Genomic DNA, 16347 nt, shown 5'->3' with positions numbered 1-16347 from the left:
CTGGTATTTTCTCCGCACCCACGGATGCTGCAGCGATGTGTGGGATGAGCGCCTTTACCACAGGGCTTTGAAAGAAAAAGCAAACCCTGATGCCCACTGAAGGGTAGGGCGCCGCTGTCTGCCCTGCTACCCGGTGTAAACCCCAAGGTGACGTGCGGGCTAGGTTGGGCGCTAGATTTGTGGGTTAGGCTGGGCGTCCAGACCGGGTGCCGCAGGGCTTGCGGCAGGAGCGGGCCCCGGTTCCCGCCGGACACCTCCGGGGGAGCGGTGCCGCGTCCGGCCCCCCCGTGCCCCTCTGCAGCCCCTGACTCAGCACAAGCTCCTTGCGCTCGCCTGCCCTCGACACCCCCTCGCCCACCCCCCTAGCGCCGCGGGGACCGCCAGCCGCGGGGGGCTCTCCCGCTCCCCCGGGCACGGGGGGAACGCAGCGTGTCGTCCCCCCCCCCCCATCACTTGCTGACACAGCCAGGAGGGCGCCGGGACGCGACCCCCCCCCGGGGCGACCCGCTCCCCGCCCCGCGGAGCCGGCCCCCCGGCATCCCGGCAGGTGCAGGTCGGAGCGGGGGTCCGCCGGGGGGACGGGCAGGGGGGGGCTGCGGAGCGTCCCGCCCCGGCGGGGGCCGGCTCCCGGCCGCCGGGACCACCCCCTCCAGTCTCCACCCCCGCCCCCCCCTCCCGTCCTCCTCGTCGTCTCTCCTCCCCTCGCCCGGCTCAGTCGGTCGCAGCCATGGCGGAGGGAGGAGAGGGAGAGGAGCTGCTCCGCCCGCCGCTGCCCGCCGGCGTCCCGGGCCCCAAGCGCTTGTGCTCCCGGGCCTGCCCGGCGGGGGGCACCGGGGCCGTTCACCCCCGTCCCGGGGCCGCAGGGACCGGCGCGGGGCCGGGCGCGGGGGCCAGCGGGGCCCCTCCGGCTCTGGCCGGTTGCTGCCCCGCGGCGGCGGCGGGTCCGGCGGGGGCGGCGGGGACGACGGCGGCGGCGGCGGCGGCGGCGGGGCCGGGGGGCGGCGGCGGCGGCGGGGCGGCGGGCAGCCTGCTGCAGCCCGAGTCGCTGCTGGACGCGGCGGCCAAGCGGGTGGCGGGGAGCTGGGCCTTCGAGCGGGTGGAGGGCCGCTTCCAGCGCATCCCCGAGCCCGTCCAGCGCCGCATCGTCTACTGGAGCTTCCCCCGCAGCGAGCGGCAGATCTGCATGTACTCCAGCTTCCAGCCCGGCCGCGCCGCCGCCGCCGCGTCCCCCGCCAGCGCCTCCGCGGGGGGACCCTCGGCCGCCGCCGCCCCCGCCCCGGCCGGCGAGGAGAGCCCCGCCGCCGGCCCCCCGCCGCCCTCCGCCCCCGCCGCCGCCGCCCCCGCCGCCGCGCCGCAGGGCGAGGGGCTGCCCTTCCGCCGCGGCATCCGCCTGCTGGAGACCGGCGCGGTGGACAACGTGCTGCAAGTCGGTGAGTGCCGGGACGGGGCCCCGGGGGCTTGTGTTCCGTCCTCCGTCCGTTCCCGTCCCCCCCCCCCCCCCCCCCGAAACACTTCAGCCTTTTGTCTGGCGCGGTTGTGGTTTGACAGGAAAATCCTGCCCCGGGGGCAGGGACCGCCTTGTGCTCTTCTGGGAAGGTGCCGGCTTTGGGTTTGGGGGGGTGGGAGGCCTGGGGGTGACCCCCCCCCCACCGGTGAGGGGTGTGTGTGTGTGCCCGGGTGTCACCGGCAGCTGCCCGCAGCGTGGACGCCGTCCATCCAAGCCCCTTGCGAGTGGGAAAATAAAGCCAGCCTCCCCCCCCCCCCCCTCCGCCCCCCAAGCGTCCGCCGGCGATATTTGTATGGAGGGCACGCAGCCCTGCCGGCACCGCCCCCCCCCCCCCCCCCCCCCCGACGGGGTCCCTCTCACCCCTGACCACCCACACCCGCGCTCCCACGGGGGTCCCGGCCCTTCCAGCGGGAGATGGGTTTACAAACACAACGCATCTCTCCGACAGCTCTTAGCATTTGCCTTTGTCTTCTCCATCAGGGGTTTTCCCCCGTTGGAAAATCTCTAGGGGGGCATCTGCCCCCCGCTTTCCCCTTCCCGGCCCCCCCCCCCACGGGCATCTTTGGTGGGGCCGGCTGGCAGAAGACGAAGGGAAGGGTTGGGGTGACAACTTGGGTACCACCGGTGGCCTGGCACGACGCGCGTTTCGGGGACGGACGCGCGCGGCCTCGCTCTCATTCGGTGACGAAGGGGCCGTGGGAACGACGGTGGGAATAATGGCATCGTGTTTTCTCTCCATGGGCAGGTGGCTTTTGTGTGCGCTGGCGGAGGGGGATTGTCAGGGAGGAAATGTTCTTCCTCTTCCCCTGTCCTTCCAGTCCCTGGCCCCATCCGAAATCTGCCTCCTATCTGTATACATTTAAAGGGAAACAAATTGTGGTGTTTTACATAAAATAATCAGCTCCTGGTCGTTATTGGAAGTGATTGAAATGCGCGTTCCCATTAAAATGACATTAGGCTAGAATTTGTTTTGCAAATGCGAAATGTAAATTCATCTGGTGCCAGAGTATGGCGTGAATGAGTGAAGGGAGGGTGGTTTTTGTTGTAAGGAATGGTTAGTTCGGCTGTGTCTATTTAAAGAGCCCTCCTTCCTTTGGGGGGAAAAAAAAAACCTGGTTTAGAAAAAAATAAAAATCCCATTTGGTACAGTTTACATTCAGAAGAGCATTATCAAAACATTTTCCATTTGAGACGTGAAAATAGGAGACAGCAGAACAATTCTTCCACCTCTGAGGATACGCAGTGAAAATTCCTGTAGCACAAAAGGTTTTTTTCTGAGGGTATGATTATACCCTTTTTTTGGGTGAATTAATATTTTGTAAGGGCTGCGTTAAGATGATTAATTATTCTGTTTAAAATACTTTGAAACTCAGAACCAAATAATTTTTTTAGAAGGAGAGGAGTAGCTCTTCAGGAACTTCAAAATTAGGAGGGGAGGGAAAATAATAGCTTACCGTGGGCGACGCTTTATTGGCCTGCCCACCAAGGCGTGGGAGCGGGAGATGGAGGTAACCGTTGCCTAAAACCAGGGCTGGTTCCATACAAAGGAATTTTCTTTTTTTAACGAGTTTTTAAATTTATTTATCTTTGAAGCGTGGCTCTGACGAGGCTTTAGCCAATGCTGTGAAGGATCTGGGTGAGCGCTGGGGTCAAGTGCGTGCGGGACACGCAGAGCGGTCCCGTCCCAAAGTGACGTCCAGCGCTGGCATCCAGCATCACGCGTGCCCCGTCTCCCTGCGCTTCCCACCGCTGCCTTGGGCTAGCCAGAGGACGGGGAAGGATGGTCCCAGCTCTGGCGTTTCATATCCCCTGACAAGTCTGAACCATCTCCCCGGCTTTGAAATCGGAGCTCGCGCCCATTGTCCTCCGAACCGTCAGCTTTTTAGATGAAGCAGCATGTTCTGGAAGCGCTCGCCGCAAAGTCGGTGGGTGATTTATCTCTTGTTTTTACAGCCTGAAACGGGCGCGCGGGATGCTCGCCGTGGGAGTTTGCCTTCGGGGGGGGGGGGAGGTCGGGTCTTGGCTGTAGTGCGGCTCGTCTTCAGACAGCAGCGGATGGGCGATGCGGGGTTGGACACCTCTGTTTTTGTCTCCAGAGCAGCCTTGTCACAGCAGTCCCTCGCAGCCCTGAGCTGGAGGAGGAAGATTTACATCAAACAAAAGGCTGTGAAGGGCTGCGTGTTTATCCGGGGCGGACGGGAGGCATAGCTGAGATGTCCTCCGCCAACTTTCCACATCCATCCTGCAGATGCTGCTGGAAGGTGAGGTGGAAATGCTCCAGCCACTGGAGACACAAACACTTTGTGGCTCTGTGTGTGTGTTTGCAATTAAGATAGGAGCTTGGTTGTTGGCTTATATGGGAACCATTATGTCTTGGAAAAAAATAAAACCCCAACCCTGGCTTACGTGATGCTCACCAGCGCTAAATCAAAACTACTGTTCCCCTCTAAGGATCTCTTTAATGGACACTGCCAGCTCCCGGCGTCACGACCTGAGGCTTGCACAGTTGAGATTTGCTGTTAATAAAGATCAGATGTTTGTACAGTTGTGTTTCTGACTCAGACCTGTGAAAAAATAAGGATAGTGCGGATGTGAAATTCCTTCTCTCTGTGGTTGGAAAAATCTCTTTGAAAAATTGAAAGCCAAAATCCAAGAGGAATGACCTTCTGGAGATGGAAGACGGTGTGGAGGAGTGAGGGTTGCACTCGTGGGGACAAACTGCTTTGGGCTCCAGCTCCCTTGTACTTACAAAACTGGCAGGTCTGAAAAAAACCCCCATATATGCCACATTATCAACCAATAATTCCTTCATGCTTAGTAAAACTTAAACGAGGCTTAAACCCTGATCTCACTGGAGTCATTAAATTGATTTTTTTTTTTCCTGCTCAAAGAAAGATCTTGGATGTTGAACACAGGCATCTTTGTCTTCTTAAAAACTGCTTTATTATTATGTGTACAGATCCTGTCTTTGTGTGTGTGTGGTGTGTGGGTTTTTTTTTTCTTTTAATTTTTAGACAAATGACAAAAGCATGCAGGAAAGGAATGCAGAAATGCCAGGCTTAATATAAAGCATGCAACTGCACTGCATGCCGGGAATCCTAAAGGATACAAAACCTTTAACGACAGCGGTTAATTTTTAACAAGTTCACTTGCATAAATATTTATGAACAAAAGTTTTTACACCATTATCTCTTGGGTTTTTGGAGAGAGACAAGACCTTTGGTGGATTTTGACAGTAGGCTGTGATCCGGCAGAACAAATTCATGTTTCTCGCCTGCGCTCCCCAGTACGGTATAATACGGTTTGCCCTCGAGTCGTCACGGCTGCTGATGGGTGGGCGAGTGTCTGTGGCAATTTTAGACGGGAATTCTCCTTTTTCATTGCCTTTATGATTACGCATGAGAGGGAGCATCGAGCTTTGTGGTGTTCTTTGCGTTGTAACCAGCCACTTAAGAACCTATATGGTGTGTGCTCCTTACCCACAGATAAGCCTTTGTGCCCTGATGGAGAGGTATGCAGTCCAGCCATAAGTACATAGGCAGAATTTACTTTTGCTGTTTGAGTAACAGTGAAGCAGGGCTTTAAAATGCACTGGCTTTGTAAACACTTGGAGTCTGGTTTTTTTCAAACCTGCGATTAATTCTGAATATTTTATCTGATGCTTTGCAGGTCAGTCCTGGGTACCTTCCCATGGTTCCTAGTCTTGGTGATTAAGCGGGACATCCAGGTGCGGGGGATTTTTGTGACCCTGCTTCAACAGCCTTCTGCCTGGGCTGAGGTTAGCTAGATCTGATACCTGTAAATAATACCTGTGAATGCATTTTAATTGGGGGAGTTTTGATTTGGAAGCTTTTTGTTACACTGTAGTTTTCAGTTTCTGTTGGTGTATATTTGTAATGATGTGTGTTGAAATGCAGCTTCAGAGGTAAAAATACCAGTGGGTTCCTATGCTCTTAACGTGGTTGAAACTACTTTTAGGTTTTTTTCCAAAACTACTTCTAGCTTTTTTAGATTTTTTGTGTTGTTTTTTTTTTTTTCCTAAAAATGCTTGCTTTTAGGCAAGCATTTGGTTTCCCTCCCCTGTGACGTGGTACAGGGCAGATTCTAAATTTGTATCCAGTTGTTTTTAAAAGTCTAGGTGGTGTGCTGCTTTATAGAGCTGGTTATTTTGGGGAAAACACTTTGATGGGGCTCTCTAGGGCCAGTTGTGGTTGCCTTTGTTTTGTGTAAAGATTGGTCTCCTCCTGGGTCTAGGTTTGAGGCTGTATCCAGCGGGAGCAGGTTTGGAAGGAACGCCATGGGTCATGAAACGTGGTTGTTTTTTTCCCATGTTGAAACCCGGTGTCCCTTTTCAGGGTGCTGCTAAACGAGTTTTAATTTTTCTGTATCCTCTTAGTTTTTGGGTGGAGTGGTTGTACAACATGTTTCCAATTTGCTAATTAATTTTTACTTTATTTTTCTTTATGGGTAGATTACTTTATCCTACTGTATATATTAAAATACTTTAAACCACATAAAAGGGGCCAGCAGAGGTTCATTAGCCCAATCGTGATGGAAATTGTTGAGTATTTTAAATAAACATTAAGCTCTTTATGTTTCTAATTACTTTTTTCTTAACATATATAATTAAAATGAAGGATTATTAGGCATTAAAACTTACGATCTGTTTATTGCTGATCCCTCATAGGTGAGATGTTTCTTGAGCGTGTGGTGGACTGTATTACAGAAACTGGAATTGGAGATGATGAAAACCACTAGAGCTTCTTGCTGGTAGTGCAGAGAGAGCTAGAAAGACTTTGACAGCTGGAATTTTAACTTTTTTTTAAGCAGATTCATTTATTGGCTTTTGAGTCTTTTTTTTAAGAGTATAAACAGACCCTCTGAAGCTGGGATGTCTTTTTAACTAGGTGGTTAATTGCTCCAGGCAAAGTGATGCTGGCTTAAAAGAGTCTAGAGACGTGAAAAATAAAGCACAAGAAATTAAATATTTAGTTCTGGCTTTAAGAATAAATAGGCTTGAAGTGTTTTTTAGAGAGGAGGTGCGACAAGTCCTGGTTTCTGGCTTGAGCAGGCAATGGGAGTTGGTTCTCAGCTTACCTGTGCTTTATAAAGCTTAGCCCAGGTGAGAAGCTGGCTTTCTCTGCTTCTGACCCGCATGTCATTCACAGCAGATTTTAATTTTGCTCACATCTAGAGGGAATCTTTTAGGAAATATTTAACTGTGCTAAAACTGCAGTAACATAAACCACATGTGCCTGTGTGCTTTGTTTCTGAAGCTTTGTGTGAGGGAATGTGCTTTGCTGTTATTTGACGCTCGCTTTGATGTTAGATGTTTTATGATTAGTCCCTCTAACCTCAGATAGGACTTTTGGAAAACTTAAATGAGCTTGTCTATACGATAGCTCTGTAAAGTCACATTCAGCTGTGAATCGTCTCTTGTGGTGTGTCAGCTTTTAATTTTCTTTGCAAATATATATATTAAAAAAAAATCTTAGTAGCATTAGGGTTGAAGAGAGAGTTCGTGGGCTTACGTGTTTCCTTGGCATGTATGTGAACCTAGCCCTGGAGGAGGATCTGGTCCATGGGGGAGGTGGCGAATCTTTGGTGGTTTTGGGATTACATCCTGCTCCCCTTTCCCAGCAGGAGACCTGCTCCCATCTGGGGTTAGCTCAGATGAATGGCATGGCCAGCCTTGTGCTTGTGTTTAATTTTTAGGGGTTTTGCATTCAGGTGGCACAGACAGCTCTGTGTTTAGTGGTGATGCAAGTTTCCCCCCCCTGGGGATTTTCAGTGAGAGGCCAAGGCTTGTTGCTGCATGATGATGCTTTGTGCTTAAAGTGGGTGAATTTTCTTCTGGAGATGTAGGGGTGTTGCTCTTTGTCCTGGGGGTGTGAGGCTCTGAGTTCTGTTCATCTGGCCGCTTGCTGAGGAGCCAACCTTGTGTGATGCCCCAGGTGAGGTGGTGGGGAAGGAGCCTTCTTTGCTTGCTCCCCTGTCTCTTCACAGTGCTTGTTTCTTCGGGTGGGGCGGTGGATGAGATTTGCTGGAGACCTGGGAAGGTGGGTGTCGGGGTCCTCTCCTGGCTTTGCTCAGCAGGTGATGGCTGAACCTGTGATTCTCCATCAATCTCCCCATCTGTGGCTGGTGTCGGTGACTTTTGCAAGGAACTGAAGGTGTGGAATAGCTATCTTGAGAGTATTAAAAAGAACTTCTAGTATGTCCTACCTTACATTTGATGTTGTCTTGAAGAGGTTATGTCATAGGAATGTCATACTCCTGGTCTTCTGGGGATGAGAGGAGGGGAGGAAAGCGGCTCCTCTGAGTAACTGGTTCCTGCCTCTGCTGAGTCTTGGCTTTCTCTGGCATCAGCATCAATAGAAATCGATCCGTTTTCCAATGAAAACAAAAACTCAAAGACACCAAACCTTGGCTATGTTAATAAGTGCTGTAAGACAAGTCCGTCTTCTGGACGGAGCCAGTTTTGGAGCTAGAGTTCCAAAACTTTTGGGATGGTGGTGGGGAGGTCTCCCTGTCTGCCTCAGAGCTGCTGAGGCCCTGGAGATGCTCTCCTGCACGCTCGGAAGGGCAGGACTGAGCACCGTTTCATTTTTCACCTGGTGTTCACAAGGGTAGGGTTTGGTGTACAGGCTTGACCCCTGACTTCTTGTGCCTTTGCAGCGGGAGTTGGGAAAGGGCCTGATTTACATCTCGCAGAGAGACACAGGTCCTGCAAAACCACTTCTCGGCGGGTGTATGGGGGGAAAGCATCTTCATGGTTTTACAATGCAATGTCCCAGGAGTGAAAATTCAATTTTTCAAAGGCTTTTTTTTTTTTTAAACCCTGATGTTTAAATATGAATAGATTCTACTTGGTTGGTGTGGTGGGTGTGTTTTATTAAATGCCAAGGATTCACCTGTGCACGACAGCACCACATTTCTCTCCAAACGGATTTTCTAGCGCTGCGTTTTTAAGAGCATTTGCTTTTTTGTCTCAAGCTTATGGCTTAGGATTTTGTGCAGGATTGGGGTTAGTCCTTGTAAAATGGTGCATTTAAAGTAGTGCACAAATTAATAAAATCCTGGGCTTTTACTTGTCGCATTCTAGGTGCATGTTGCCAGGGATTTTTCTTTTTTTTTTTTTCTTTTTTTTGTGTTTCTCACATCATTAAAAACAAAGCCACGAATGTGCTTAGGAGGCAGATCTGCCGGGATGCCAGCTTGGAAGGGTTGCATGCGGATACGTTGGTCCAGCTTGTCATCTGGAAATGTCCTGCTGCTGTCGCCCCTGGGTTACAGTGGGGGGTGGCGGCGGTGTCTGTGTCCGTCCCCCTCCCGATGCCCTGCTTATTGCTGGATGCCCAGCTACACCACCCAGCCTGTTTGACCAGGGGCTGCTAATCGTTATTGAGGTTCGCTCAGCGGGATGCGGCGTGGTATCTGCCTGGCTGCTGTCTTTGCACCTGGAGACGGTGCCCGTGCCCCGCAGCTGCCGACGGGGAGGGATTCCCCGTGGGAACGCTGGAGACTCGGTGTCTGGGACCTTGGCAAGGTCAGGACAGGCTGTGCCTCTCCGCTCCGGATGCCGGCCAGTAGCCCTGGCCTCCATCCTTCAGCTGATGCCGGTGTGTGGGTGACTGCTCAGGACGCCAATAATAGCCGTTGCTCGTTATTGGTGTTATGTGGTTTTTAAAGGCAGGGATCGCAGGAGGTGCCGCGTGCTGCGCTCTGGCTGTGGCTGTGCGGCTGCCTTGATGAAGACGAGTGCCCTGTCAAAGGGGTGGCAGAGCAACAAATGGGTTCCCGAGATAAATAAAATTTGCATTAATGAACTACAGTGGCTTTGGATGCCAAATTAAAAGAAGTGTGTCTGGAGGATGAAAAATAAATGTATTTTCTGTCTCACTCGCTGGTTCTCGTCTCTTTTGATTTTCTTTATCATCAGACAGAAATTTTTAATTTTTTTAAAGCCAGTTGTGTTTATTTTGGTAACAGTTCATTGGCTGCTCTGTGTACAGAAGCTTTCTCTTGAAAGTACTGAAACTATATTAAAAGTGCTTTTGGCTGTCATCTTTTATTTTGCTTCTCCTTCTTTCTTTTCCCAAAGCTGGGTTGTTGCTGTATCAAATGCTCTGAAACTGTCTGGTAGCATTTTCCCTGCGGTGCTCTGTATAAACTGGAAATAAAAAGGGAAGAAATTGCAGGATTTGGATTTTTGCAGCTTTTTTTTTTCCCTCTGTGTGTGTGTGTGTGTCCCATTGAAGTCTGAGCAGCTGTCTCCATCCGCACAGCCCGCCGATGGCATGCACAGATCTGTTTCTTGTGATTAAAGGGAGAAATAATACCCCAGTGTTCCGAGAGGGGCCAGGGGGGTGTGTGTGTGAGCGAATGCCCGGGGAGCCGCACTTCTTCCCTCCTGCCTGCTTGGCCCAGGGACCAAGGGAGCTGGCAGTCCGGCTTCTTCTCCCTGCATCCTTGTGGCTTTATATCCCTGCAAAAGAAGCATCCCGTGCCATTTGTGGTGAGCTGCCCTGCTGCAGCATCTCCACCCGGGGTGGGCTCCTCCATCCTGCAGCGGCGACCTGCAGAGGCCCCGGGGTTTTTATTCTATTCTAAGGATGTTGAAACATTTCGGCGGCGCTGCAGCCGCTCGCTACCGGCGTACTTTGAAAAATACCCAGCAAGTGTTGAGCATCTGTCTGTGAAGGGGGAGGAAATCCGCCCCCGTTATTATTTTCTCTCGATTGTCCTCGCTTGGTGTGGCTTTGGCTATTATGGGTTTGTAAAATAGAACTATATATGACCTTTTATCTTACAAGAAATAGGTTAAGGCATTTTTAAAGAAAGTGGTGGAGTCAGCAGTGCTGCTGAAGGAGCTGCTTTCGCATGGTTGATAGGCTGTGAAGCCGTTCAATGGACTTTGGTTTCAGAGACAATATCTGTTTAAATTAATCTTTGTCAGATACATGCCACTGCAGACAATTCAAATTCCATTTGCTTTCTGATCTCATAACAAAAAAGCACCTTACACTGGTTCTTTTATTGTAAAATTAACTTTTGTCTGTGTGTCCTGGAAACAGGGGTGGCATAAAATCTAGTTAAAAGGCTCTGTTATAGGAGGATTCTGTTTCTTTGTACAAGGCGGACTTTTTTTTTCCCTTCTTTCCCCTGCGTGCATTTAAAAAGAAGACGAGTGTTTGAGATAGATTAGGGAGAATGCCAGCAGATGGACTGATTCTGTTGTTGCTGCTGGCAACCATCTAAGCAGCCATTTTGAACAATGCTGATACCGGGGTACTGATAACACAAAGATGAGGATGGGATAAATATCCAGCTAGTCCCTTTCTCCCCGCCTGCTCCTCCTCCCTCCCTTTCACGCCGCTGCTGCAGCCCTGTTATTAGAGAGCCTGATTGTTTCCAGAGAAATGCTTCATCCTCTTAGCTCTGCTGGTGGATGTCTAGTGTTGCTTATCGCCTTGATTTTCCTCATGGTTGATGGAGACACTGGCAAATTGGCCTCTCCCAGGAGTGCCCGCTGCATGGGTCCTGAGGGGAATGGGTGCTTTGCAGTCGTGATGCTCTTTCCTTCCCTCCTTATACACGTTTTAAGTGCTTAATTACAAAGTGTGATGGCATCCGATGTGTGGATCCTAGGGTTTCAGGAGGTGCACCCTGAACTAAATGAGTTTGAGATCTCCTTTATGCCAAAATGATTAGTATGGCGCTGCGATCGCAAATTGAGGGTATCCCCTTTGCCCATATACTGGTCTCCTCTTCCCCTTTTCCCACTCCTGTTGTCTGCTGGCTCTTGGGTATCTGGGTCGTGTTCATGTCCTGGACATGCTGCTCTTGGAGCTTCCTAAGGTCTGTACTGGTATCTGTTTGGACTGCTGGATTTTTAGCGCTGGAATTGGTGGCCTTCTCTCTCTCTGTTTTGTTTCCCATCTCTAAGGAGATAACCCCTTCATGGATCAAGAAAATCCAAGCAAGTTTTATCTTTTCCTAGCAAACAACAAAAAGGCTGTTTTGTGTTTTGGAGGAGGAGTTGGGCCAGGATGACCGTGGGGTTGTTCTGGGAAACCTGCCGGGCTTTGCCCTGAGCTCGCTGTGGTGTAGGACAGTCCTGAACGTGTGGTCTGCAGAGCCGGTCGGGGGATGCCGTGTAGCTTTGGCTGTTCGGTACAAGAGCATCTACGGGGTGTGAGGGAGCTCAGTAGCGCTGCGAGGCATCTTGGATGGCAGAGGTGCCTTTGGGATCTGGGGTTTGGGGTTGCTGTAGGAAGAGCGGGGATGGTGGGTTGGGAGGTAGCGGGTAGCCTTTGGTTGCAGTTTGGTGTCTGAATGTGCTGTGCATAGGAATTGCCTGTCCCCGAGTCCTCTCTAGGTAAGGCTGCCGTGTTGTCTGCTGCAACCCCTCTGCAGTGTTTCTGCTGTCTGGGAGCGTGAAGTGGCCCAGGCTGGGGCTGAGCCAGGCAGCCGGAGCAGGCACGGCGATGGGAACGCCGTGCAGTATTGATACTGCTGCCTCTGGTTCTTGGCGAACTGCTTTGGGTCAGGGGTTTGCAACTGATTTCCAAATTGCAGGTCTTTAAGATGTTCCTGGAGCTGCAGGGCCCCACGTGAGGAGCTGAAGGTGAGCAGCAATAAGCTGGTGTGTTCTTGCTGGCTTTCTTTGCACGAGTCTGCAGACCACGGGCTGTAATTCACCTGTTTACATTGCAGCATCTCTGAGACCTTTATGTGTGAGGTGATGCTCTTACTGCAGCTTTTTTTCCAGTTAAAACTTCTTTAGGGTTAAAAACTGTACAGCTAAGTCTCAAAGAAATCTGTATAGAATAGAATCATGGAACATATATCTAATTATACACAGTAGATGAAACTTTACTGTAAAGCAGCAGATGTAAGAATTAAAAAAAGGAGTTGGGCAAGCATTTTATGGTTTCCCTTTTTAATCTGTCCCCTGACTGTGTTATGTTTTGAGGTAAATCTTGTATTTCTTTCTTTCCTGTTGGGAAGTATCTTCTCCCTCTTGAGTCTCCCCTCTTTAAGCTTGCCTTACTTAATCCATAAGCTGTGGACTAGCCATATATGACATACTTGCTAAAACAAGGGACATCTGGCCTGAAAGTTGAAAAATCAGGCTGTAAACTCCACTTTGGAAGTGTTGCTATGGTGTGTTGGGAAGTTCTTGAGGTCAGCTGAGCTCTCTGAAGACTTGGATTGAGAGACTGGGGGTCTCAGCAGGTTGGCTGTCTCCGAGGTCAGCTGGCATCATCGACAGATGCTTTTAGTGCACTCAGAGGGCTCCAGCACCTGGTGTGGTCCTCAGCCACCTCCTCTCGTGGTGGCTCCTGCTGTGTTGCTCGACCTGTTGTGTTAGGAGATAACTTCTGGAGACTGAGGGATGGGTGAGGAAAGAGTGCCTGTTTTAGGTGATGAGTGGGACGATGAAGTGTGCTTTTCTGCCCCTTTGGCTCACGATGAGGTTGGAACTTAAAAGCTCCTGCAGGTTTTGATGCAGAGGAACTGTGACCAATGTGTGACCAAGCGTGATGGTGAACTTGGTGGCTTCTGGTGGGTGGCTTCTGGTGTGCTGCTTCTGTTCACTTGTTTCCCGCTGTGGAAAATGTTACTCACTAAAAACAGGCGCAAGGCAGGTGCTTGTGAGGATGACCAAGAATGAGCAGTGGGGTTTGGAGTGCTTTTAAGCTATGATCTCTGAAATGGTGCAGAGTGGAGCTTAGCCCTGTTGCTCTTTTCTAGAACCTCCGAGATGGCATGGAAATGTGCATTGCCTCCTGTTCCTAGAGCTCTCTCCATGTCTTACTGCTCTTGAGTTTGACTCAGTCTGGTTTAGTTTCATGGACCCCATCCCACTACATAAAATTCAGGTTCTTTGGCTAAGCCCCCTCAGGTGGGCTTGATGGCAGCCAGTTTTTTTGATACCAAGGAGCATGCTCAGAGAGTGGTTTATGAGGTTGCTGGTTTCAGAGCCAGGACACAGCACCTTGCTGTTAAAACCTGCCCACAACCTTCTGTGTTGCAAGGACAATGGCTTCTGGAGCCATCTTACCGAATGGAAGGTGAAGAGCAGCACGCGTCCTTGCTTTCTGCTGCTTGGGGTCGGGGTGGATGAGGAGGTGATTGGCAAGGTCAGGCTGTTCCCATGCAGGTGAGGTGTCCTGGGAGCAAATATCTGGAAGTTACTGGTTATTCGAGAAAAGATGGCTTCTGGTCACCTTCTGACCATGTTGCTGGAGGCATGTGGAAAGAGTGGGGTGTCTTGAGGTTCATCACTCTGTCCTCTTTGAGTCACAGCCTTCATGCAGCACAAACATCCATTATCTCTAAAATTCAGCACAGTGACATGATTTGAAAGATTCCCATGCCTTGTGCCTTGCTTAAGCTGGAGGTTATTTGCCAGTGGCTCATGGTGGGATCCCTTCCCTGTGGGGTACCTGAAGGGCAGAAAGGGAACTGAAAGTGTGTTATAACTGGTGCTGTGCTTGCTGGGAGAGGGGGCAGAAGGCAATTTTGCTCTGTTGCCTTTCTGTCTGTCTTGTGATAAAAATCTGCTGTTACTTAGGCCCTGGAAAATCATAAAAACTTAGAAAAACTGGACAGGATAAAGATGAATGATTAGATGTTCCTAGCTATGGCTCAGCTCCTTGACTTTCACTGTAGAAAAGAGTGGGTGATGTGGTGGAATGACTTCATGGGAATTGTCCAAATTTGGGGCTTTTGCTTGAGTGCACTAGTTTTTCAAGAAGGGTGAGCTTCTGGGTACTGAGGGCTCTTTCTAAAAACACCAATGTTTCGTTCTTTTTTTGCACTTGAGTAATGCATGTAAAATAAGGCTTAGGCGAAAAGGACCAACCCAAATGAAGTCAGCACAAGGAATCAGAGTTGTGTTATGCTGGAGACCTGCTCCTGGGCAAAGGGAGAGTTCAGATGTTGTGTGTTGCCTCTGCTGACGGTGTCATCACCCAGTGCTGCCTGTGCCACCCAGCACCTCTGGGGATTCGCAGAGGGGCTTAGCAGGCATGGCTGGTCCTCACGTGGGGATGCTGTGTTTTGGAGAGCATCCCAAACGGGAGATTGATGCTTTCCATGAGTGATCCTTTGCTCTCTGCACTCCCTGTATCTGAAAGAGGCAGAAGGCAGCGGTGAGGTTTTCCTTTGCCTGCCTGCATGGTTTTTGGCTTGTTTCTGGTGGCTCCTAGCTCAGCCCAGAGCCTGCGGTTCAAGCTCTGTGGGAAGGACTGATGCCCAAGAGGATTGTCTTTTTTTTTTTCTTCCCCACCCGTCCCCACACCCACACACTGGTCAGCCACACTAGAGTTTTCCTGGACTGTGAGGTTTGATGAACCATTAACCTAAAAATGCCCTGAGTAGGAAGAAAATGTTTCCAAGGTCTAAAAATCTTGCAAAGCTTCTGAAGTGGGAATGGGAGCTGTGGTTTGCCTGAGCAGCTTTTCTTGCTCCTGGCTCTGCTGTGAACTGGCTTTGCTTTGTGGGTGCAAGGGTATGTTTGGGATCTTGCAGAGACGGGAAGGCAGCCCTCCAGGGCTGGGTCAGCCGGAGGGGCCGCCTTCCAAGCAGATGTCCTCTTGGCATGAGGCTCGGCAGGTTTAAGACAGGATGTCCCTGTACTCCAGAGAGCTGAAAGCATTGAAATAAGTAACAGGCTGGGAATGTCTGAATCCAGCTACGAATTCCTGGGGAAAAAGATTTGGCAATGGCAGGCTGTGTCAGTGAGCAGGCTCCACGTCGCCGGTGGAGGACAGCACCTCGTTGTCCCGTGGTCTCCGCTGGGTGCCAGGTCCAGCGTTAACAGGGCAACGTGGCTGCGCGAGCCCCTTCCCCTTCAGGGCAGTGCCGGGTTGGGCTCCAGTGCTGAAGGAGACCACTGCCCTCGTGTTACTGAACGAGGGGAGAAGCCACTGACTGTAGCGGGTAGGGACTCTTCGTGGTGCCAGCTGGACGCAGCTATGGAGGGCTGCGGTTGTTGAGCCACGGCTGCGATGCGGCGGTGTTGCAAAGCAGGGGTCTGGTGGCCACGGGGATGGTCCGGAGGAGGACCTGATGGATGGGGCTGTGTATGAAACTGGGAGGTGGGGCTGCCTGGGGAGGTGAGTGCTGGGATGCCCAGGTGGGAGGAGGTTGGCTTTATTCCAGAGCGGGGTTTAGTCGCTGTGACTCGGAGCCTGTCCATCACCGAGTCCCAGCAGTCCCGCTCCGGAGGGCTTTCCTATAGCTGCCTCTGTGGCACGGGTGACGCTGCAGCTCGGGAAGGAGCTGACAGCAGGATCCTGACCCTATTTTCATAAATAGTAACAGCATCTCTGAAGGCTTAGAGGGGCCGGTTGGGAACAGAGTGGCTGGGTTCCCCCGTGTCTGGCAGCGGTCAGCAGCAGATGCCTGGGGGGAGGAGATTAAGAAACGGGGCCAGAGCAGAGGGATGCGTCCCTGGTTGTGAGCAGCCTCTCCAGCCAAAGGGCTGCCCTGGCCCTCGGCTGCGATGCGAGTGCAGAAGGAGATGGCTTGCGAGGGCAGCCCCAGCCTCACATCTCCTGCAGCACCGGGAATATCGCCGAGTCTCCTCAGGGCGTAGCATCCCTTCTGCGCAGGTGGTGGGATGGCTGCTCCCCTGGCAGGACCACCGGCACTGCTCTGGGAGACAGCAGTGGGGCAGAGCTGATGGGGCCAAAGAGACTTTTGGAGAGACCAGCACTTCTCCACCCCACTTCGATGCTGTCCTGGAGCTGCAGGCTGAGGTGTGGGAGAGGGGACCAAAGCCATTAAGAGCTGTGGATTTAATGGGGTGGGAGAACTGTGTAATC

The 16347-nt window shown here is 51.6% G+C and overlaps 1 protein-coding gene across 1 annotated transcript in view; it reads left to right on the top strand.

The window, feature by feature from the left end:
• The first annotated feature begins 712 nt into the window (after positions 1-712).
• ZSWIM5 (zinc finger SWIM-type containing 5) overlaps positions 713-16347 on the top strand; it is a 102914-nt gene continuing 87279 nt past the window's right edge. Inside the window, exon 1 of the mRNA XM_075039307.1 lies at positions 713-1430. Coding sequence (XP_074895408.1) covers positions 728-1430 — 703 coding nt within the window. The 5' untranslated portion in view covers positions 713-727. The remainder of the gene's footprint in view (positions 1431-16347) is intronic.

Source organism: Buteo buteo, chromosome 10, assembly GCF_964188355.1.
Source record: "Buteo buteo chromosome 10, bButBut1.hap1.1, whole genome shotgun sequence".
Lineage (NCBI taxonomy): Eukaryota > Metazoa > Chordata > Aves > Accipitriformes > Accipitridae > Buteo > Buteo buteo.
Note: the sequence above shows the minus strand (reverse complement) of the source record. Positions and strands in the feature narration are given on the sequence as shown.